This window comes from Pomacea canaliculata, linkage group LG5 (assembly GCF_003073045.1).
Source record: "Pomacea canaliculata isolate SZHN2017 linkage group LG5, ASM307304v1, whole genome shotgun sequence".
NCBI lineage: Eukaryota > Metazoa > Mollusca > Gastropoda > Architaenioglossa > Ampullariidae > Pomacea > Pomacea canaliculata.
Genome location: NC_037594.1, coordinates 24934648 through 24959404, shown reverse-complemented (window position 1 = coordinate 24959404; position 24757 = coordinate 24934648). Strand labels below are relative to the sequence as shown.

Below are 24757 nucleotides of genomic sequence, written 5' to 3'. Positions count from 1 at the left end.
AATTAATTTTCCCAAGGGGCCGCATGAGAAACTGAGATGGTCCTAGAGGGCCGGACTAATATAGTTAACTCAGTGTTACCCAATACTGTATATGTAGTATACAGTATATACTTGCGGGCGGGCCAGCGGGCGGGCCGGTCAGAGACAGGAGCCCGCGGGCCGGCGTTTGCCCAGGTCTGGCCTATACACTTCCCTATTATATATTCCTCCTAGTACAAATACTGATCGATGTACATAAGGGTAAGCAAATATATTCTTGTACATACTACTATACCAACTGCTATAATGATCACGGGGTGCATGCAAGCAGGGTCAGGACTGCACCTGAGCGTGCTGGAGCATATATAAACATCTACTGATGGGGTCAGAGGCAGCGCGGACATCCCTCGGCGCGTTTTTGCTTGAACCATTTTGAATAAAGTTCTATCCCAGGTCGTCAAATTTTGAACCCTTTGTTGTCTTGCGCACACTCGTCCCGTTCAATGAATCTGATGAAATTACGATCTTGCAGAGTTCTTCTTTCTTCCCAACAATGCCACGCATTGTTTCATTTCCGATATTCAATTCCGATGAAAGCTGAACAGTTTCCCGGCCCTTTTCGGCACTTTCCGTACTTTGTAGTTTCGGACAACACAACTTTTTCTTTTCACTCCTGCACCGGACCCGAACATTTCGGCACGAACTTATCCGAAGCCGCTTTTTTAATATATTTTTTGTATAGACTGATCTAAGACAAATTAATTAGATGATAACTAGATAACAACTAAATAATTATTATATATATACCCACAGGAAAGAGGAACCAACCGTCTAAAATCCAGACTAAAGAGTAAAAATTAAAACCATAGTACACCACCACGACGGACCAGACTCCTATAGGCACAGCTAGTGCACAAACAATCACAATTATCTTTATTAACGAGAGGTAAAATGTTTTCTTACATTTAGCCCTCGCCCTTTACAGGGAAAGAATCAACTATAGTTAAGTACTATAATAATAATTAGTAGTAAACATAAGGTAAGATATCAAATGAGAGTAGAAGGTAAATATGTACCAAAGTGCGTGCATGTGGTTAAGGAAAAGCAGCAAGTGGTAAAGCAAAAAAAAAAAATCGAGGGCAGGCGCAGTACTCCACCAAAACAGACTCGGCAAACCCAATCAGAGACAAAATAAACAACACCTGCGCCGTCACAAGAACAGCGACCCCTCCCTACACCCACACCCCACCCCCTAAAGATCCCCACCCCCAACAGTGCGAAATTGCCGTGGGGTGGAAGCACTTTCCCTCCAAAATCAACAACAACAACATCCCACCCCTGTCGTTCCCCCAGCGGCAGCGGAAGGCATGACGGGAGTTTTTGAACCGTCCAATCAGAGGGCTGTTGTCAGCGCGCAGTTCAAATGGCGGCGGAAGTCTGATGTGGTGTAAAGGCTGTAGACGATATGTAAGACTATGAAAGGATACTAATTTAGCATATACAGTCCTGCAGAGAAATGGCTTCTAAAAGGTGAGATGGTCTTCCTACCTTACGTAATATAATGTTGTGGGCATCTGTTTATAATGTTTGTCGCTAATAGTAATCCTATCACATTCGCATTCGTAGCAACAGTCAATGACGAACATTAGCATCAGCGACTCTAGCTAGCTGTAAACGGATTACTCCAAGTCGTGTAGGATTTTATGTTGATTAAGAATAAGTCATGGCCGCTTTTGTTAAGATCTCGATAAATGAGTGCTGTTTGTATGAAAACAAATGAGGTACTTATTTTACTATTTGAAAAGGAGACCTAATCGGGATAGAGCCGAACTCGATTAGGTGGCTGAATAGTTCTTCCGGGATAATAAGACCAGACATGAAGAAGACTAATGTATAAAAAAATAAACAGCTAAGCCAAACAAAGTTTAATAATCTGTTGGTCTGATGACTAAAATTTTGAGCAGTTGTTGGTGCAGTGGCTAAAACCTGTCACATGGAAGAATCTTGTGTCGTTGGTTTGATCTCTTTTTTTTAGAGGCCATCAACATCACAGACTGATGGTTACATGCATGTTAACAGTGGGTGGCTGTACAAGATCAACATTTCCATTGTCTTTGAAGCTTCAACTTAATAATAAACAATACAATGACATTTCGCGATTATATGTACACTGTCTTGGTTTCCTCATTTTCAGACATTCTGTTATGTATTAGGCAACATTAGTAACTATTATATATCTTTCTCTTAAGGTTCTTACACAAAAGATGAACCTTAGAGGGGAAAGGGAATGTGTGATCAAATAGTAGGATACAGGTGGTCCTCGGGCTAAGTCAGCCCCGAGTTACGATGTTTCATGGTTACAGCACATCTCCCATTTACTGTATAAAGCCTTGTTTCAACTTAAGTGGTTTTGCATCATAAACGTCGTAACGCGAACTTTGTGGTTGGTGTGTGCAGCGGAAGAATTAAATGTATTTTATATGTGTTTTTTGATAATTACTGCGTTAGGATAGGATAAGTGCTTACAGTATGTTATTTACGTACAGTATATACATATGTTCCAACTTACAGCGAAAATCGGTTTACGACGCGACATAGGAAAGGAACAGCGCTGTAAGTTGAGGACTGCCTTTATATCTACTACGTAGGGCTGTATATTTAGGACATATTAGCAAAAGATTAATGGCACAGGTCTTCTACATATTGACTATCACACTAGGGTTTGGTGTGGCGCAACAGTTAGCGCCTGTCACCAATACAGTGAAGGTTGGCTGTCCTGGGTTCAACTCTTGTTACGGGCACGCTATTCTTTCTCTGCATGTGGCATCTGTTTACAGGCTGGCTTCCTTAAGGTGATGTAGCCATAGTTGCTGGCTGGCATTGCATAAAACACCAATCCACCCCCACCCCCCTGGTTTGGTAAAAACGAGTGATCCCAGTGTTCGTGTTGTGATACCTGGTTTATGTATGTTGTTCAGGTTAGGTCTGGGTGATAGTCACAATAATCAGAAGTAGATGCTGAATTGTGACATTTTTTATGACAATGCTTGAATCTTTCTTTTACTGTGGTAACGAATAAGGGAAAATTCCTGTACATACCCGAAGCCATGGGGACACAGTAAAATTCTAACCTGAGAGGCCCAGTTAGATCTACCTGCTCTCTCTGTGTTGATTTTTTTTATTGCTGTTGTTATTATTATTGAGCATGCCAGATGAGACCAATAACTAATATGAAACAATGATGGGATGGTTCAAGAAAGTCCCTAAACCAGCAGCCTTCTTAAGTCAGTTTTAAAATCCCAGTAATCAGCATCTGGGGATTGCAAATTGTAAGAGATTATCAATCAAGCAATATTGTATAAGGCACAAGTCCAGAACAAATTTGTCCAGTTTACACCAGAACATACACACACCACCAATACTGAGAACGAAAAATTAATAAATTATTCTAGGAGTCCTTTTGTTTCCTACTGATGATGTTGAAGGCACTCTCATATTTCTCCCATTTCTACATGCAAGTGGTACTTTTATTGCCAAAAGATTGTAGCTGAAAGCTGGATTAGCAAGGATGTGTAGGGTTTCTGCAGTAATATGATTTGCCATCTTTATGACATCAAAGATACCAGTAAGAGAGTGGTAGATATTAACTTAACAAGGATATTTACAGATTTATAGGAGTTAGCAGTCAACTCATACCTGCCGAGTTATTTACTGCATACAAAAGTTCTGACAACTGGGAATTGTCTGTTTTTCATATTAGTTAACTCACATCTATACTGTATAAGGTACTGTATGGGTTGATTTTAGCAATAATGTCTAAATTTTATTTTATTTCTAACACACATTTAATCTCTTAGCATCAAGATAAAATAGCACTGTCAGTCTTGGTTTTCACCCAGATCCTGAACTGTAGATTTGTGCTTACTATTAGAGTAATTATTTACACAGATACCTTCTTGCACATCAGCTGTATACACATATGAGTAAAAGATTCTGTCTACTTCTTCAGCAAGAAACAAATAAAAGATGAAGTGACCAGCAAACTGGACATTTCGCTGGACAAGCTGTACCTTATCTGGCAAGAAATCGGTATAGATGAGACACAAGTGGGCAACAGGGCCAGTACAGTGTCCATGCATCTGTGTAACCTGATGAAAGAAATGGTCAGTGAGGAGGAGCAGCTGCGAGATCAGATGGCACTCAACATCCAGCACTATGTTGATGATTTGTCTCAGCTTTGCCTGGAGCTCTCCTTACCTCTTCCTAAAGTAAGTATTTTGCAAAACACATGTGAGTCATTTACCTGTACAATGTTTTTCTCTTTTTCTTAACATGAAATCAGGCATAAAGGGAAAGTACATTTAAAAAAAATTATAGTATGATTTTTGTGACCTTTTTTCTGTCTTGCCTTCTATTGTCAGCACATCTCTTACTAAACTTTTGTGACTAGTGTGGAAATGCTAAAACAAAAGGATTTGGGCAGTAACCTGTAAGTTTCATCACATCTAGAGCCCAGCCCTCTCCTGTCACCTTTTTATTTTATTTGATCTGCTGGGTTGGGAAGTGGGATGGGGGAGGGGGAGTTGCTGGTCTAAGGCCTTAGCCAGTCTGCTCCAAAGTCAAGTGCCCTCTGCACACAGCTAAAAGAAATCTAAAAAGAGTTAATGACTTTCCTGAAACTATTGAAGACTAAAGTTGCTTTGCTTCATGAGATCATTTACTCAGTAACATAGGTTCTATAATCCTGGCCAGGTATAGCAATTTCCCTAGATATAAACAGTAAAAAAATTTGCTTATGTCAGTATTTGTCTTGTACTAGGTCCTTGAAAATGTGTCCATGGTTCAACGTGAAAAAGAGCTGCGGTGCCGTTTAGAAACATTGAATCGGGAAAAGCAGGAACGCATGAGGACATTAAAAAAGCTGCACGAGGAAGACCAGCGACTGTGTGAGATGCTGTGCTCTGCTCCTTATTACATCCCTTCAGGTGTGGTGCCATCACGTCACCAGTTGCAGGAGTTGGAGACCCATGTCAAGAGTCTGGAGGCTGAGAGGGTCAGTTGAATCATTTTTTGACTATTTCCTTCACAATGTCCACCAGAAAGCTAGTAGGTGATCTGTTAAAAAAAATAAGTTAAATTTTTGTGTAATTTTTTTGAGTTTGCACTTCTACAGTAATACTTCTTTTTCCCACTCTGTTTCAAGCACATTGAGGTTTTAATAAGTACCATCTGTGGTAAAGATGGGGGAAAGGGACCAAACATCACCATCAATAGTAATAATTATAGAGCACATTTATTGCATAGCATTACAACCAAATCAGGTGACACTCTCTGCGCTGATCAACAATAATAAATTCTACTAAACAAGACTTTCATGTTGCATGTAATGCTACTTTTACAAGAGCTTACATTATCCCACAAGGCACACTGTGCATCTTTTTTGCTATCTTTTAAGATTTTATATATTATTTGTTTACTTGATTTTTGGCTGACATCTGTTGAAGTCTTATAAATAAGCACTGCAGACTGCCTTATGATTAATAATAACTAATTAATTTCACCAGGAGAAACGCCACGGGGAGTTTGTCTGTATCAAGAAAAGGATAGTTGACCTTTGCAATGAGATGGACCATGACCCAGAGACATCTTTCGAACGAGACCTCATATGTGAAGATGACGAAATGTTTCAGCTATCTACAGACAACATGCGTTCCCTGGCTACACTGTTGCAGGAGGTAATCTGTTGTTATGTCATCATCCCCAGTCTTGGCATCTGGGGTTGGGAAAAAATCCGTAATGTGAGGCCAGTAAAGTCAAATAGATTGGTAGTTTCACAAAGGGTACCATTGGCTGCTCTCTGTCACGGTAAAGTCACAGAAAGGTGGCCACTATGGCTTTAAGTGGAGAAGAATGGCAATCAAGTTGAAAGTCATGTATAGTATAGGCAATGAAATAGTCCAACATAAGGATGAGGCTACCAGTAATAATTTCAGTGTTGACTAGTGTATCCTGCCTCTTAATGGGGCTTGAAAGTCTTGAAAGCAATTGAAAGTGGATTTGCAGTTAAGAAAGATAAATGTAATTACAGGTAGAATTTATGTACGTGTATTAAAGTGTATAATTAGTATAGTTAGAGATATTCATGTTAACAGCTTGAAAAGAAGAATCGAGAGCTACATCAGACAGTGCAAGACTTGTGGACACGGGTGCGGGCTCTCTGGGAAAGACTGGGCATCCCTCAGTCAGAGAGAGCTGAGTTTGAGTCCAAACACCCAGGTCATAAAAACAGTGTGGCTGCTAGCTTACGTGAAGAGATCCTACGTTGTGAGCAACTCAAGTATGACAATCTTCAGCATTTTGTGGAGGGGATGCGTCGTGAGCTGGTGGACTGGTGGAAACGTTGTTACTTCAGTAAAGAGCAAAGGGATACCTTCCTCCCTTACTTAGAAGGTCAGTAGAGATTATTATTCTTCCCTTTCTTTAAAAAATGATAGTTTAATGTTGGAGTACCCCATAATTTTTTTGTGTTTGTGTGTGAAAAATATAAATTTGATCACACTTCATGAACATTTGTTAATAAACAACTAAAATAGACCTGCCAGACTGCAAGAACATCCTGTCTGTCTAAAGGCATTTTTTGTAGCTTTAAATAAGACCTGAAACTTAAATTGACCAAAATTCTTGCTCACAAAGTTTTGTTTCATTTATGTTGGATGGGGGTTTTGACCTTCAGAAAAGACAGATTAGTATGGGGCTGTTCCATAGTGATTCCTTCTTTGCTAACTCGTGTTTCTCATTGCCGCTGATTCCACGGTGAGCAGGCATCTTTTTGAGGACAACAGTGGATTTCTTGCCTAGGCTTTGATTAAATGCATTTTGACAATCAGGGGTTTAGAATGGTGAGACCTATTTGCAATACATTTTTGGAAAACTAGTTGTGATTCTGAGTTTGTCCATAGTGTTATAAAAGGAATCTTTAGAGTGCCTTGCTCCTGCCAGGAGAACCTAAGAAGTTCTGAGCAGAATGCAGCTTTCCTTTGGGGGGAAAAAAAAACCCAACTAGAACTTGCTTCTTTAATTCTTTTGCCAGATCTTAAACATAATAATAGAAAACTTTTTGATGTTGAGCTTGCTGGAAATGGTGGCTACATATTTATACAACTAAATGATCTGTTTCCAGATGATTGTTAGTCACATAAACTATATATATAGGGATGGAAATCATCCTTAAATTGGGAAGAATGGAAAGAGAACAGGCAGCTTTTTCTGAAAAACTGACATAAAGTACAGCCAGCATTAGTTTTAAACTTCTTATAAGGCTAATTTTCTTTTTTTCTTTCCTTGGGTGAGTTGGTGGGAGATTAGGTTTTAGGAATGGAAATATACTTTAAAGTTTAGAGAAATCCACTTGCTCCAAAACTTGTGGTTAATATTGTATACTTGAAGAGAACTTTATTAAATGTGGCTGTTTCTGTTGTTAAACTTGCAGAGAATTATACAGAGGAACTGCTGGAAGTACATGAGCAAGAACTAGAAAAAATGAGATCTTATTTTGAAATGCACAAGGATATTCTGGAGCTGATCGCCAAGCGAGAAAGGCTGTGGGAAGAAATGCTAGAATTTGAGGTATTTGCTGTTTTTTGCCTTTCACTTTTCTCTTGTCACCATAATTTGTTTTCCAAAAGAAGTCCAAGAAATTTTGTCCATGGACAGCCAGTCGTACAAGAGAATGTGCTCAGATTCCTTTAGTAGATCTGCCTTCATTCTGTCTAGTTTGAAAATTAACCCTTATTAATACTGTTGCCTTCAGAAGAAAATTCAGTGAAAACTGGTGCAGTCTTTGTAACTGCTTTTCCTGCCTCATGAAAATTAAAGCCGTTGTCTCCATTTTTATTGTATCTAGCTCCCTGGTAGTGCAGTCATGATGTCAAGGTGGTGTATTTATAAACTCCAGAAAGTACAGAACTTTCCTACACATCTGGTACTGAGAGCTATGAAACGGGACTATGTCACTCCTCTCCTTCATTTTTTGTACTGGCTACCCAACTGTTCTTTCATCCAGTACATTTCTGTTCTGTGTTTTAATTTCTTTGCAGGCTCCTGCCCTGACTATTTCTCTGAACTTATTTTCACCTACATCCCAGCCAGACAATTCTGTACTTCATCTGATGACCGTATGCTAACTATCCCTGCCACCAGAACAACAAAATATAGTCACAGGATTTTAATTACTATGCAGCAAAACAGTGGAACTATCTCCCCTTCCATATCTGCTATCTACCCACTATCAAATCCTTTAAACGTGCACTAAAAATTCCTTGAGCATTACTTTTAACAACAGTCTGCATAATGCTAATCCATCTTCTAACATTTTTTTTTTTTTTCATTTGTTGACTAGTCCACCTGCTTGTCTCCCTCTGCAGATTCAGGAAACTCTCAATCCTTCCTTTTTGTTACCCAGTTCCATCGAGCGGCCCGGTGGTGCAACGGTTAGCGCTGTTAGCGCCTGTCACCAATACAGTGAAGGTTGGCTGCCCAGAGTTCATTTCTCGTCTCGGGCACTCTGTTCTTTCTCTGCACGTGACATCTGTTTACAGGGCTGGCTGCTTGCCGTAATATAGCCTCAGTTGCTGGCACGGCGTAAAACACCAATGCGCCCCCCCCCCCCCCCACCCAGTTCCATCTTCTATTGGTCTTGTATGACATCAGAGTGAGACACCTAAGAACTTAGAAATAACAGGTCACGTCATGAAAGACAGAAAAGATTGAAGTCTAACAGACACGGTCCCTGGTATGCTAAATCCTGTTCTTTGTATGTTGTCCATCTCTCATTCTTGTCTCAAGCACTGAGAGCTAGCTACTTTATGATCATACATCATTAAATCATGCATTTATTATTGATATAACTACCTGCATGGTATAGCTAAAGACTGAGAATTTATGAAAGGTGTGGGTAACACCATTGGGTCAGGGGTTAATGTTTTATCTTTGCAGAAAAAGGCCAGTGACCCTAATCGTTTCTTCAATGACAGGGGAGGGAAACTGCTACGAGAAGAAAAAGCTAGGAAGAAGCTGATGAAGGAACTTCCACGGGTTTGTATTTTATGCAGTTATTTTAGAATTTAGAGTGTGTATGATAAATCTTTCAGAGCGCCTGATGGTAATACGTAACTTTTGATTGTACAGCAACATCTCTTAGTTGGTGTTTCCTATATTCAGATATATATATATATGCCGATAAACCTACAACATAAGATGATCCCAGGGTTCCCAGGTCCTTACAAGGTCCTTATAAGTCCTTACATATTGAATTTTCGCCGTAAGGCCTTATAAGTCCTTATATTTGCCATGCGGTCCTTACAAATTCTCACACAGGTCCTTACATTTTCTCTGTGACCCTTACAAGTCCTTATATCGATAAAATATTACCACAAATTTATTTTCGGAGTCGACTTTGGCGCAAAATACCGACGACAAGGTTAACAAAAATAAATGGGCTGTAATGCTTGACAGTCTCGACTCATTCCATCTTTGGTTTAGCATTAGGATCACACTCGTTTCATTCCTCATCTGATCCTCCAAGCCCTGGCATTCCTTGTAGTCACAAGAAAATGTTTGGTCTACACATCTGTACAACACTAGTTGCCCTTCCATATTCGCAAAAAAACGCTCTTTTTTCAAAAGGTCTTTAGAAACTTACTCTTTCTTGAACCTTGATCTTCTAGTACTACTGTGCATAACTCTATTTCTCTCTTCCCATTAGAGTGTGTGTGCGAGAGAGAGACATGAACTGACTTTTGTATTACACCAAAGAATGGCTTTCAGGTTTTGCAATTATTATTACTTAGATTTCTAGAAAACTTGGAACATTAATGGTGTATGTTATCAGCGCGCTAAGGACACTTTTTAAGTTATCTAATCTAAATATGGCAGACAGGCATCAAAATTAACTCTTTGATTATTTATTACTAGAAATACATGTATTTGAGAACATAGAGAAGACCACAGATTCATAAATAATACATTTTTCCGACCATACAAGAGAAAAACTTAAGCATTGATGACTGTCACTTAGGTCCTTACGAATGCACGAAAGGTCCTTATAAGGTCCTTACTTGGCACCATCCCTGTCCCTGGGAACCCTGTGATCCTGATTCTCAAAATTTTAACTTGATGAAAATGTTAAATAATAAGGACTATGAGGGAACATATGGCTTTCTTTTTTTTTGCACAACTATACATTTTCTTCGAGCATGTGTATATAAAGTAGTAAATGTGAGAGAAGTATGCATAAAACGCTGGGTGATGTATAGTCACAGCAGGCAGGAACACATTAAGAAACATGCCCGAGTAAGCTAAAAGATGAATGCAACAGTGCAGGCAGAAAGATAACAATCCTGTGGAAGACACATGTTTTCCAGATCTCTGTTCTCATTTTCCAGATTGAAGAAGATACAAAAGAAAAAATTGATGCTTGGGAAAAGCAGAATGAGAAGAAGTTTCTCATTGAGGGTGTTCTTTTTGCGGAATATGTGGAAAAGCAGTGGAACAGCTTTCATGAACAGAAAGAACAGGAAAAACAAGCAAGGGTTTGTATATGCTAAAGTGAGGTACAATAGTTAGGTGGTTAATATGCTTTGTAGCTGATGAGTGTGGTAGTTAATATGCTTTACTTCGTAGATGATATAGTGAGGTCACATAGTGAGGTGGTTAATTTGTATCTGATAAGATCACTGCATAATGGAGTAGAAAGTGAACCATACAGGATAGCCCTGAACCACTTCATGCTGGCCTCTTGTTCTGGTTAATTTTATATGTTCTTGTTTCTGTACCATTGTACTATTGTCTATGATGTTCTTTCTCTTTGTTTAATAAACTTCTATGATACTAGATTGTGTTGAGCTGTTATGATCTAATATTGTGTCCAGTGGTCTGTTATGTTTCTCCAATCTGTCCACATTATATCTGACTGGTGATACGTCTATTTCCTTACATTGCATCCATTAGTCTTGTAGGTCCTCACATTGTCCAGTAGTCTCTTACCGTCCACATATTCATTATGTCAAGTAGTCTCATGTTCTGATGTTTGTGTTAAGCGGCTTCATGTCCTTATGTATCCAGTGATCTTTTATAGTACCTGTTCTTTTTTCACATTGTGTCCAGTGGTCTCTTATGGCACCCATGCTTTACTCTTGCACCCTGGGGTGCCCCATTCTCTCCTCACATTGTGTCCACTTTTGTGTACTTGGTGTCCAGGATCTCATCACATAGTATCTACTGTTCTCTTATGGGCTCGTGTGGTATCCAGGATCTCTTATGACATAATATATGGTAAACTATCCTCACAAAGTGTCCAGGATTTCTTATGACATTATACAGTATTCACTGGTATCTTGTGTCCAGGATCTCTATACTGTCTTGTACTGTGTTTACATTGTCTAGTCCTTGTTGCAGTCTCAGATAGCATCTAGTTTTGACTTTTGGTGTCGTTTTTAAAAACAAGTATTTTTCATTCAGATAATGAAAAAAGTTTTATTTAAATATCTCTTGTGATTTCACTCATAACTATTTGCTACTGATGTGAGCAATTTCTAGTCTTTGGTGCCCTAATAGGATAACTATATTCCTTCCTTTTTCGTAATTTTTTTCTAGCTCAAAAGTAAAGCCAAACAAATGGAAGAAGAAATGATTTTTGGCAGCAAGCCAACCTCTAACACACCTGCAAAGCGGCGAATTGTCAACACTCCTGGCAGAACACCACTGAAGGCTCGCAAGGTAGAAGATTGCATATGACTTGCACTTACCTTGTACTTGAAGCATTATAGTGTCTGCAGTCATTTAAAATAATTTTACTGTTGGGATCTTTTAGTTTCGCCAATTATTCTGCAAGCTAGAAAAGTTTATTTATACTTTACTCAAGATTTTTCCTGGCTTTTTTTTATTTTATTTTTTTTTTTTTTTTTTTTTTTTTTTGCTACTAATTAACATTTATGCATATAAGCACATGTTTATATTCTTTCTTTTGTTATTCTAGGCTGATAGTTCAGTGTCAGTTCAAGTTCAGGTAAAGCTGAAGGTACCCACTAAAATCATTCAAACTTTTTTACAGTCTCCTATTTTGTCTGATGATGTAGCTGCCTCATTTCAACTAGGCATTGACTACTTGATTTAGAGCTCAACTTTGGCTGCACCTCATATTAGCTCTTAACTGCATTTGGAAAGAAATCACAGTTTGCCATGTTTTCACAATACGCATGATTTGTTGGAGGTGTACATACTGTGGTATGGCCCATCGCTGTTTGTGTTCTTGCAGTAGACAGGTACAGTAAAACCTCAATTTTATGTTTCTCAAGGGACCGCCAAAAATAAATATTAAATCGAGGAAAACGTTACATCAAGAAAACACTTTTATTTGCTTCAGATTACATTCAAACATGGAGAAAGTACGATAGGTACCACAAATTACAATCCTGTCTAAATATATTATGTTGTAAAAGTGGAACAATGGCTGGCAGGATGAAAACACATTCGCTGTATGGAGTGCCGGTACATGCACAGCATACTATAATAAAATGCAGCCGTGAGCAGTGTTGGGGCATTTTCTTAGTGAAAACGTTAAATCCAAGGAAAAATACAGAAGAAAACAAGAATTCACGGAATGTATGATCGAAGGTTGAAAAGCATTGGGTATGTGGGGCTTTTGCCAGGACCTCCAAAAAATGAATGTTATATTGAAGAAATCATTGCATCAAGGATCTACAAAATTGAGGTTTTACTGTATTTGGAAAGTTTGTTCAAACATGGAAACACTGAATGTAGAAAATTTGAAATTACTCTGACAGTGTACCAATTTATGGTCCATATGTTTTTAAAACTATAGCAGGCTATGAGCATGTGCAAATAATTAAGGGTTTTAAGAGTTTTATTGGTGTGTAAATCATCACAGCTTCTATATTATACAAATGGATTTGTGGTTGATTAGTAATCATTAAGTGTAAACATATTTGTGGATTTTTGAGTCTGCTGTGTTGCAATAGACGTAGCAAAATGAGATGATCAACTTGCTACAAGAGCAGGTAATTCTCAAGCAAACCTAATCTCCCTTCACTGAGATGTGTCAAAGGGGTGGGCTACTCTCATGGCATCAGAAAGTCAGTTGTCACTTGACCAGCACTTGTTGGGGGGATGACATGGATAGACGCAGCAGCTTACAGGGCCTGCCACTCTTGCCTATTGTGGGTGATAGCAGCTCCTATACAGGACGACCAGTCCAGTCTTTGACCTTTGTAAGTCAGTTCTTCATCTGACCACAGTGGTGTCCACTACCCTCCTAGGTGCCTTGGCAATCCAGTAGTACAACGAAAATGTCCTTTTTAGGTACTGCCTTCACAACCTTATTAAGTTTTTGATAAAACTCCGCTTCGTGGTCTCTGTGAGTGGAGGTTGGAGCGTATACTTGGACAATGGTGATATTTTGTGGCTTAGCTGAGTATGGAGGTCAGCCTGCTGGTTATGGGTATACAGCTGATGACATCCCCTGCTTGTGCACGAAAAATCCCACGCCGTACTCATGTCTGGCATCCTCTCCACTGTACCACAGTTTGTGGCTGTCGTCCATTGTTGTTTCCCCAAATCCTGTCCATCTGACCTCCACCGGTCCCATAACGTCCCAGTAGTACCGTTTTAAGCTCGTGGATAAGCTGTTGAACTTTGTCGCACTGGTGTAACGTGCATGTATTCCACATGCCTATGAATGTTCCCTCTCAGCTTGGTCTCTGTTTTGACACACTTCTATACTTCTTGCTGACCCCACTCTGAGCTGCTGATAGGGAGCATGGTTGTCGTTGATGCGGGCCTTGACTGATCCGGCATATTGTCTCTTTTGTGGTGTATATCCATGGTCCTTACATTGAGCATTATACACTGGGTACCCCAACTCCTCTCCAAGTGAACCTTTGTAGACCTGGTCGTGAACACGTAGATGCTGGGCCATGGCCAGTACTCTCATCTTGGAAAGTTTTCGCCCCCTGATCCATGTTAGCATCAAGATTTTCTGTAGGGCTTTACTCCCTTAGCCCTTATCTTTCCCTCAAGGCAGTGCGGCCATTTTTCCTTGGCTAGGATTCTAGTGCAAAAATGGTGATAGTGATGGATGTCTGGATCGACTGCTTCCCCTTGCTGGCAGATGGAAAAACGGCGGTAGCGGCGAGTACATGGTCTTTAACTAGCCAATCAAGGCATAACAGTCAATGCAAGCCTATCTATGAGTGGTTGGAACATTTACAATATTGCAAAGATGGCAATGACCTGTGCTGAAAAGCTAAAAATGGCTACAGAAAAAGCATGATTTGTTGCTCATTTTTGTTTAATCTTTTTTATGAGCTCTAATTTTTTTACTAACCATTTTGTTTGCATGTGCTGTCTCCATCAAAGTTGAATGAAACCCCTAGAACACCAGCTTCAGTTAGCCGCATACAGCACAGTTCTGTGTTTCCTTCACCATATTCCAGGGTTACCTTATCATCCAAGGTGAGCAATTGCTTAGGTGCATGCATGTGAAAACACTTATGTTTTAGTGCATTGCAGCTTGCAGGTTTCAACAGTAAACATAAATTGTGCTCCAAGTTATATCTTCCTTCTTTAGTCTGTAATAAATGAAATATGACGTAAATAGTTTGGTATGCACATTATGCAAATGTCCTCGAATGGTCCTTAGAACAGTCTTTCAGGTTCTTTGAAGGTCTTTATTTTCATTGTGGTCAGACTTGTGTTAACCCTGTTAAATGTTTATTGATCAACAGTCATGGATTAAATCTTTCAACTGCACACTGTATTTGATCACAAAATGTAGTTCTGACCAATTGATTTGCAAAATGTCTGTCCTTTTATCATTGATACATTTTTTAAACTTCATCTAAAATTTTGTGGATAATTTGTGAAGGTTGTAGGAACCTTTATAAATAGTTTCTACAACCAATGTTGGGAATATAGTCAAGGCTTTATTTTGCCACTATTTCATAAGACAATTTTGGCAAGAGGTATGTATGATCCGCATGTAAAATTTGTAACCATCAACCATCACAGGTCATCTAGAACAAGCATGGACAAATTTTATGTGTGGCAAAGATGAGATAGGTTTGATGACTATTCAGTAGAAATGACTTCTGTAATAACTGGGGCCAAGAGGCACAGTTGGCAAGCTAGAACTGTGACCTATATATTTTCACAGTGACGTAGTACACAATCCATAAGACTCCACTAGTGTATGAGAGTCACAAAATTTTAAGTTGGCAAAATAACAACTATAGATTGAACATCTCTGATATCTGAACATATAGCTTGACACCTAGATATAGTATGCAGTCTATCAGACTTTTATAGCATATGGTCATCACAAAATGTAAAAGTGTGTATTAGTTTCAAGGTAAAATGCTTAGAATGTCACTAGACTTTCCTTATTGAACACTTAAGTCCACGATCAATTTCTTTCTTTTCAGACACCCAACATGAATCACACTATGCGTCGTCGTTCTCTCCGACGGGCGCGCAAAGTTCTTCAAGAGAGCATACAACGCGGAAAAGTTGGAGCAACCGCCAAGAATGATCAGCATGTGAATGCTGGTCAAGGTGACCTGTTTTCCCAGACCACGGTAAGCAGTGGAGCATCTGCCGGCAACATCTCACTTGCAACCACAGGATCCTACCAAGATTTTGCAGTGTGTATCTTTTTTAAAAAAGTTTTTTTTTTTCCCCATTTCCACTTCACTTCCATCGTTCTCTGACCACCACAGATAATCATTCCTCAGAACTTTCCTCCTTTGAGACACTTCTATCGCCGTTCTCCCTCCCTGAGTTTTGATATTTTTCTCATTTCCACTTAACCTGTGTGTATGCATGCATGTGCTGGTTTTCATTGTGACTTCAACACTTGCACTGGCATTTTACAAATGCTGCACAAATCATGTCAAGTGTTTTATCTTGTACTCTGGTTCTGTGATAACAAGAAAGAGAAAGTGTGCATGAAATAATGACCTCTGCTGCATGTAATCTTTCTAGTTCTTGCCACAGATCATCTGACTAGTTTGCCTTCTACTGTCTTGCATGTTGGCTGTTATAACAGGAGAGAGGTGTGCTTGAAGTTGTGGTCTTTGCTGTGCAGTTTCACATCAACAATGTCAAGTTCTGTGCTTGGTCAGCCTTTCATGGGCACCATGCTTTGCTATTGCATGTTAATGTTTTGCATCAAGTTTTAGAACAAAATTGGACCAAAAAGGATAGCAAGAGTGACCACTTAGGTGGAAAAGTGAAGCCGCGCTGACCCAGATGTATCTGCGGCCACACCCTCTTTTGATAAGTATCAGCAAAGTTGATACGCTTTGGTATTAGTGTTCGCGTGAGGATGCCTGGTGATACAAGGTGTGCTGCACTGAGTTGTCACAATTCTTTTAACTAAAGGTTTTCAATAGTTCTCTTTTCTGAAAGACAAAAAGAGTATTTCAAAAGAGTATTTAACAGTATTTCATTTCTTTAGTAGATTTAACAAGTCGCATTTATCTTTGGTTTTGACACTAAAAAGATTACCTTGTTCCTCCCCTCCCTCACAACCAACAACTGGTACTGATTGGCTGCTCGGCCAGATTAACAGGTGGTCAGCCGGTCCCACTCAAGGAATGAAGGATGATGATTTTCCATATGCTGTCGACAAAACATGACCACAAATCCTCCTTATGCAAGCCTGTTTAAATCCACTTTCATTCATATTTGGACTTTAGATGACGATGTGGTATCATGCCATTCCCTGAATCCATATCCGTTTTAAGTCATTGGCTAAAATGCTCATTTGTGATGCTGTACAAAACTAGTATAAAGGGTTTAGACAGTTCACCATTGTGCAACATGGGCACCAGTTCAGCCCTAAACATTATTCACTTCACTAGCTGCCAGGCTCAAGTTGTTCTGTTGTCTGTAAATCAGAAGAATAAACACGTCTCTTCTGTAAGGTACAATGGATCCAGTTATTCATCTGCTGTCCCAGCTTTGTACTGCAACCACTTTTATTATTTTTGTATGACTGAATATCAAAATTTTTTTCATTTCAAACTTCTCTTTACACCCAGCCTTGCTTCTAACTGCCAGCTATACACTTAACCCATTAGTTACATAGTTTTTACACATCCTGATGCCCAGATACACATGAATTTCAATCATTTTCAAAACTGTAAGAAAGGCATGACAGATTAGATTTCGAGCAAAATTTATTGAATATGGTGGATACAGTGTTCCCTCGTTTATCGCGGGGGATAGGTGCTATGATCAGCCACGATAAACGAATTTGCGCGAAATAGGGACATACATGCAATAATAATATGTACATGTAAAACAATATCATGTGAGTGTAACGTAATATATTAATCATGGTATTAATACAGTACAATAACAAATTAGTGTAAAAAAATTATAACTGTACTCAGAGAAACCCAAAAAACTGATGCGAACTGGCTGCGAGATGCGAGATACCAATCATGGCTCGTCGCTTACGCATAGCAATGGATTTCTCATACACAATTATTTCTTTCTTTCTATCAACAAAATAAACATGGTATTTTAATAGAAATACAAATATAGCTAAATTTTTCATCTTTTTCCTGTTGAAATATCTATGGTATTTTGTAGAACGATAATTCCCAGCACGGAAGTGTCGATCGATACTTCACTCAAAAAAAAACGCAAAGTAGTGAATCCGCGATAGATGAACCGCGAAGTAGCGAGGGAAGACTGTATGTACCTTTTGCCTGCTTTATTTGATAGTTGATATTGTGGATGTGTACCTTTTGCCTGCTTTATTTGATTGTTGATATGGCGGATGTGTACCTGTTGCCTGCTTTCTTTGATTATTGATATGGCAGATTTGTATGTTTGGCCTGCTTTCTTTGATTGCTGATTTGATGAATGTGTGTATTCCTGCTTTCTTTGATTGTTTATATGGTGGATATATACCTGTTGCATGCTATCTTTGATTGCTGAAGATGGCACATATTACACTATAAATGTGTTTAAGTAGGTTGGGGTCAGGAACCATTTAAGTAGTCAGTAGTTTGGAACTGTTTGAAGAGGGCTATAATATGAAGCCCACTCTAAACTTCAGTTTTTTTTAAACTCCAGACATCTCATGGGTTTTGGCTTTAGAGTTTCATAAAAGTATTACACATTGTCCCGTTCCAGGAAAACAACCCTAAACTAAGATATTTTGTTTCCTTTCAGAAAGGCTTGAGTCAAACTGCAAGACCAAATTGCCGAAGCAGTGTAGCACCATCCATTGGTTGCAGTCCCTTAAAGCGATGGTGAGAAGATGGGAATGGCAGAAAATGAAGTAACACTATCTGTCATCCGATGAGGATGAAGCAGGAGTGGTAGGAAATCAGGACAGCCTGTACAGTAGACAAGACATGGATTATGCAGACCGACATGGATCATATCATAAATAAAATCACAAAGATCTGTTGAAAGTGATCTGCCACATTGAGTCAACTTTGCGGTTGTCAGGTGAAGACACAAATCTGACACCAGCCTTAATTATCGATACACACGAAGGTGACATGGACTCTGTGGCTACAATATGCATTGTGTTTTGAGGCCATGTTTTGCCGCTAAAGTCCTTTGTGGATCCCTTTACTGTGTATTCTTTCAGCAAATCTTTGTGAAAAAGGGTGTGTGACCCAAAAAAAAGATGGGTAGATGTAGAATGTTAAATAATTATGGGTAAAAGGCCACACCAGAAACAATCTTCTCATCAACAAGCAGTACTTTAATATGTTTTAAATTCTTTAATGTTTTACAAAACAGACATAATCTTTCAATTTTACTTGTGTCATCTTTTTGTGTAATTCCACATCAAAATGAACCACTGGTAGACCTGTCTCAGTATTGTTGCAGATTACATTTTACGAGATGCTTCATGCTGGTGGTCAACAGGAGAGAATGTAGAATGATAGTTCCTTGTCTAATAGATCTTGCTTCATATTATCAGCTTAACAAATGGTTATTTTGCCCAGTCTAAGTAAAAGTGTTCATTCCCTGTACAAAGGCTACATGTTAGATAAGCCCCTAAATGCTGTATAAAATATATTAAATTGTCAGTGCAGTTAATTACGGATCATGTCATGCTATCGCATCATTTGAATATATTTATATTTCTGCATTTCTTGCTGTAGACATTTGTGATGGCCATTTAGCCATTGCTGCTAAGACTTGATCAACCTATTTTGGTGACATTGCAAACCTGTATTAGTTCATGTACTATGTCTATTGTCACACTTTCAGCAGCAGACTAGTTGCCACTAGTAGATTTCCACATCTGTTGTCTGTAATATGTCCTGTAGCATACAAGGATGCAATGTGTTGTGGAAGAGTGTAGAGTCTGGGACAATTTTGCTGGTCACATTACAAAGCAAGCAAAAAGCTCAGATTAGTGAGAAAGTAGCTGACACCAGATTTGAGGTCAGTGGCCATGTATCTTGCTGCCAGCACACAAAATGTCCCAGATGTGCACATGTTTGCACAAATGTTCTACATTGCCGTGTAATACACCATCGAACAAAAATAATGAAACAATAATAATACTCAGATGAATCTGCTTCTGTCTGAGAAGACTCAAAATTGATGCTTAGTTTTCTAACAAGAGCTGGAGAGAAAAGTTATGGCTACATAGAGTAAATAGATAAAAAAAATTGCTAGGAGCTTATCTTTGAGTACCTTTCCAAGCAAAACTTTGTGATTTAAGTGAACCAAGAGGTACCAACAAGTGTTAAATGTTGATTTTAACTGTTTACACATACACAACATTCACTAACATTAGCCCATGCAATGAGACACCAGGCTTAATTTCTGCTGCTTACTCTTTCAGCTGCAACAATATTGTCCAGCTTGCTTATGTTCAGTAACAAGGACACAATTTTAAGCGAAAAGAAAAGAATTCTGGTGCTATTCACTGCACACATCTAGCTCTCTTTTCTTTTTCTTTCTACCTCTCTATCCTTCCTCTCTATGACTGTCTTGCTTACTCACCCCCTCCTAATTTTTGTTCTTTTATTTTCTCTGTAACTTGCTGGTTCATCCTCTCTTCCATTGGTACATCTCAAATTAGAACATTGTCCATATTTGTTCTGAATAGTTTACCTGTGCATTATTGCTTCGTCTGGACCTACTGGTAACAGAACACACACACACACAAAAACATGCTCCAGGGCAACTTATGCCAACTAAACACATAGCCCATTAGCCAGCCATAAAGCAAATATTCCTGCCAAATTTGGCTGGGAGCAGACAAACAGCATATTTGTGCATAATCAACCACCACACACACCACAAACATGCATAACCACTGCTCAGCTTTATTTGTGAGATACAACAGTCAAAACAACGCATACTAGTACATTTCCTGGACGTTTCAAACAGCCCCTCACTAAATTTGGTTACATGGTATGTGTTTGTGGTTGAGTTCTTTTGAATGATGCACATTTTATGGCAGACCATTATCTTGACAAATAACATCTTTCATTGCAGTTTTGTTTCTTTTTTAGTAGCGCGATGAATCTTGCAATGTGTTTTTCACAATCTTATGCCAATGAAATAGAGATGTATGTAATAGCATTTCACATTTAGCTCTAGAAGAAACCACAGCCATAAGGAAAGAATCCCATGCTCCAATTTTAAAAAAGCCTGTATTTTCCTGATTTGACAGCAAGAAGTATAGTCTCATAATGTTTCAGATAAAAGTTGTTCACAAACGCTTATACAGGAGTTGAATCAACAGACTTTGTGATAAATGGTTGACTTTTCTTTGTAACTGTTTCTGACAATGTTCACTATTCCCCGTTTGTCTGTGGTTGTATATTACTGTACAATGCAATGTTTTGAGGCATTTGTTCTCAGGTTCTCTCCATAGGCAGGAATGCCACCTACAGCAGAACTATACTGTTTTGTACAATATTTATCTCTTATAAACATACTTCTTATGCTGCTCTTTTCACTGTTAAAAATGTTTTATGTTTACCTTCTCTTACCATTGCATACACACTTGCATACTCTTCTTTTCACTGTTCAAAATGTTGTATACACTATTCATCTCTCTAACACACACATGTACACACCTCATACTGCTCTTTTCACTGTTCAGAATGCTGTATACAATATTTATCTCTCTAACATAAATACTGCTCTCTTCACTGTTCAAAATGTGCCAGTTATTGTAAATTCTGTTTATACTAGAATGTTAACCACAGTAGTTTTAGCATCAATTTTCATGTCATTATCGCAAAAGTTTTGAAGTTGCAGTGTATTCCTCTGTATATGTACAGTTTTCTTAAGCCCTAACCTATTTTTTAAAATCTCTTGGATTCTGGCCTTGCTTAGTGAAGGATGGAGAAGCATTAAAGAGGGAATGCTCTCATGTTGCAAGTTTTCCTGAGTGTCTGTATCTATGTGAACAAGATGGCATTGTACCCAGAGTGCAGTGATGGGATAAATGTTTTGGTGAATGTTCATTGGCACCAATTTTAATTACATCAGTGACGACATAATTGCAACACAATGGCATTCATCACACACACAGACATTACATGATACCTCAAGTATGACATTAAGCATACAGGAAAAAAACCCCAAGAGCTCCTTTAGAACCTCGCTTTTAATTGCTGTCTTCATGTCTGTCAGGTGCCATGTGTACTCAAAACTCTAGGCTAAAGTATAAGCAAATACTTACGCAACAAAGGCAGTTAGATGTCCTCCATGATGTTGACAGTGATCAAGCATGGAAAGGCCAGAATCTGTTAAAGAAGCACATGACTCCATATATATATATGAGAAACTGTCCATTCTTGCAATCTTACACTACCAGCTACTATTCAAACTACTCGCTAAGATAAAGTAGAAAAAAAGCCAGATCTCTCTCAACAGGGTCAAGGCAACAAGAGTGGCGTCCTCTATGTGCACATGTATTTGTGATTCTTATAAGGGTGGTTGCTAAGCAGCATGTGGGTGCTACACCTCATACACATAGTTCCACACACTCCAAGTTAGTGACGGTGTAAATTTTCTCACTAAAATTAGCAAAAGTATATTCAAGCAACCATTGAGTCTGTAAAATGTGTGTATAATTAGCTCCCAGAGGAAGCTGTATATGTGTATAACAGAGTCCCTTCCATAATATTTTCACTTAGTATAAATTTGTGTTGCTATGAAAAAAAACCTACATTTGCTGAATTTCGTGTCCTGTTACAGCTACTTTGGTTATGCCAGGCCAAATGGTAGGCATTGCCCCCTCATGGTGTAGTGGTTGGCGCTGAGATAGGCAGAGGTAGAACAGGCAAAACTTGCTTGATGCTGAAGATAATTGGTGAGCTTTGCCAGAAGACCACCTTAACTGGTGGTCAGTTGGTATTAGTCACAACATGAATGGATGATCCATTGACTTCCATGGAAATTATCCCAAAACAGCCACTGTACAATAAATGTGAAGATGTAATATCATATCCATGTTACATAATAGATATCTATAGCATAAAATTTCTTATTGGTGAGGACAAAGCAGGAAAACTGAAAATGTAGTTGCCCATTCCTTACTTTGGTACAGTTCACCACCTAATAAAAATAATACATACCTTATTATTCTTCAGATGTTCTCAAAGCCAAAACCTAATTAACATTCACAAAATTCAAAGTGCATCAGTGAGAAGCAACATTGATGAAATGAAGCACTTTCCAATTATTTTGAGGTCAACAAAGTTAAAGCACAGAAAAGATATTTTAGATCGATATTTCAAGATTTTGTCATGTAACACAACTATGTCATAATTTTTTCTTAGAGAGTAGTGGTGGTGGGGAAGTATTATAACAACTATCATTGTGAAAGGAGAAAAAGATGATCTTTTGATCAGCAGCTAACAGCGTGAATGACCCAGCACATATTTCTCTGGCTGGAATTTCAAGGTGCTACTATTTAGCCTTATAAAAACCATTAATGCATCTTTGCAAACAACAAAACTGTTCTGTCTTGTTGCAGTTGATAAGCATATTCTGCCTCAATGGCAGCAATTGCCAGATGAATGGCCTGGGTCTCAGCTGCAAAGGTGTACAGTGTTCCCTCGTTTATCGCGGGGGATAGGTGCCATGATCAGCTGCGATAAACGAATTTCCGCGAAATAGGGACATACATGCAATAATAATATATACATGTAAAACAATATCATGTGAGTGTAAAGTAATATATTATTCATGGTATTAGTACAGTACAATAACAAATTAGTGTAAAAAAAATTATAACTTTACTCAGAGAAACCCAACAAACTGATGCTAACTGGCTGCGAGATGGGAGATAACAATCATGGCTTGTCGCTTACGCATAGCAATGGATTTCTGTTACACAATTATTTTTTTCTTTCTATCTGCAAAATAACCATGGTCTATCTATCTATCTATTCCTCTTCGTGCATCAGGTTGCACATAAGGCCTCAACCAGAGTCCGCCACCGATGTCGATCGGCTGAAACCCGCTCTAGGTGACCCCATGTCCAGCCCTTTCCCTTCATCTCCCTTTCCACTGTTCTTCTCCAAGTTTCCTTTGGGCGGCCTCGTTTTCTTCGGCCGTCTGGAGTCCATCGTAGGGCGACTCTGGAAAGGTCTGCTGTCTGCTGGCGGAGCACATGTCCAATCCATCGCCAACGCCTTCGTTGAACCTGCGTGGTGATGGACTCGGTTTCAGTTCTTCGGTGGAGTTCTTCGTTGGTGATGGTGTTTGGCCAAAAGATGTTAAGTATGCGCCTGAGGCATCTGTTTTGGAAGACGTCAAGCTTGTTACTGATGGTTTTGGTCATCTTCCAAGATTCTGATCCGTAAAGGAGGGTGCTGATCACATTTGACTTGAAGATTCTCAGCTTGATCTTCTGGCTGATGTTTTTTGCCTTCCATGTGCTCCTGAGCGAGGCGAAGGCCTGGCTGGCTTTCGCCAGTCGGGCTCGAATCTCCACCTCCGCATCCCCAGTGTTTGACATTTTGGACCCAAGATAGGTGAAACTGTCAACTTCCTTAATCTCTTCTCCATTTAGTTTGATGCTGTCTTGGACTCTGGCGTTCACTCTCATGCTGTTAGTCTTTTTGGTGCTGACCTTCAAGCCAAGGTTTCCAGCTGTTTCTGAGAAGGCCTTTGTTTTTTCCTGCATGTCTTGGTGGCGGTGTGACAGCAGGGCAATGTCATCAGCAAAGTCCAAGTCTTCCAGTGCTGTTGTTGCTGTCATAGTCATGGTCCATCTGAGCCCTCTCCTCTCGCTGTCGGTGGAAGTCTTCATGATCCAGTCCATGGCCAGGATGAAGAGGAACGGCGACAGAATGCAGCCCTGCTTCACCCCAGTACTGACGTTGAAGGGGTCTGTGAGCTCTGTGTCACAGACAACCTGGGATTTGAAATCGCTGTACAGCATTGCAATGACCTGAACAAGTTTTGCAGGGACTCCGTAATGCCTCAGGATCTTCCATAAGGACTCGCGGTGGATGCTGTCAAAAGCCTTCTCCAGGTCGATGAAATTGATGTACAGCGGTGTGTTCCACTCGTTGCTCTGCTCCAGAATCTGTCGCAGAATGAAGATGTGTTCGGAGCAGGATCGCCCAGGGCGAAATCCTGCTTGCTGTGGTCGGAGGTCTTTCTCAAGAGTTGCCGTCAGTCTTGACAAAACAATCTTGCTGAAGACCTTGCTGGTGAGGGAAAGAAGTGTTATGCCCCTCCAATT

The 24757-nt window shown here is 39.3% G+C and overlaps 1 protein-coding gene and 1 long non-coding RNA gene across 6 annotated transcripts; one reads left to right on the top strand and one right to left on the bottom strand.

Annotated features, from left to right (window-relative positions):
- Nucleotides 1-1384: 1384 nt before the first annotated feature.
- Nucleotides 1385-21439, top strand: LOC112565411 (protein regulator of cytokinesis 1-like). Of its 5 annotated transcripts, none has more exons than XM_025240855.1 (13): nt 1385-1509; nt 3989-4247; nt 4799-5032; nt 5544-5714; nt 6132-6429; nt 7469-7605; nt 8974-9072; nt 10422-10568; nt 11632-11754; nt 12014-12055; nt 14413-14508; nt 15477-15629; nt 18245-21439. In XM_025240855.1, exons 1-13 carry the CDS (start codon nt 1496-1498, stop codon nt 18248-18250), a joined length of 1779 nt encoding a protein of 592 aa, XP_025096640.1. In that variant the 5' UTR covers nt 1385-1495; the 3' UTR covers nt 18251-21439. The 5 variants fall into 5 exon arrangements, with proteins under 5 accessions (XP_025096640.1, XP_025096638.1, XP_025096639.1 ...); XM_025240853.1 differs by having other exon boundaries at nt 18241-21439; XM_025240854.1 differs by having other exon boundaries at nt 15477-15695.
- A 209-nt stretch (nt 21440-21648) lies between these two features.
- LOC112565416 lies at nt 21649-23231 on the bottom strand. Its single transcript, XR_003099401.1, has 2 exons — nt 22230-23231; nt 21649-21803 (listed from the first exon to the last, which is right to left on the bottom strand). It is a non-coding gene; the product is annotated as an uncharacterized LOC112565416 (long non-coding RNA).
- Nucleotides 23232-24757: the final 1526 nt, after the last annotated feature.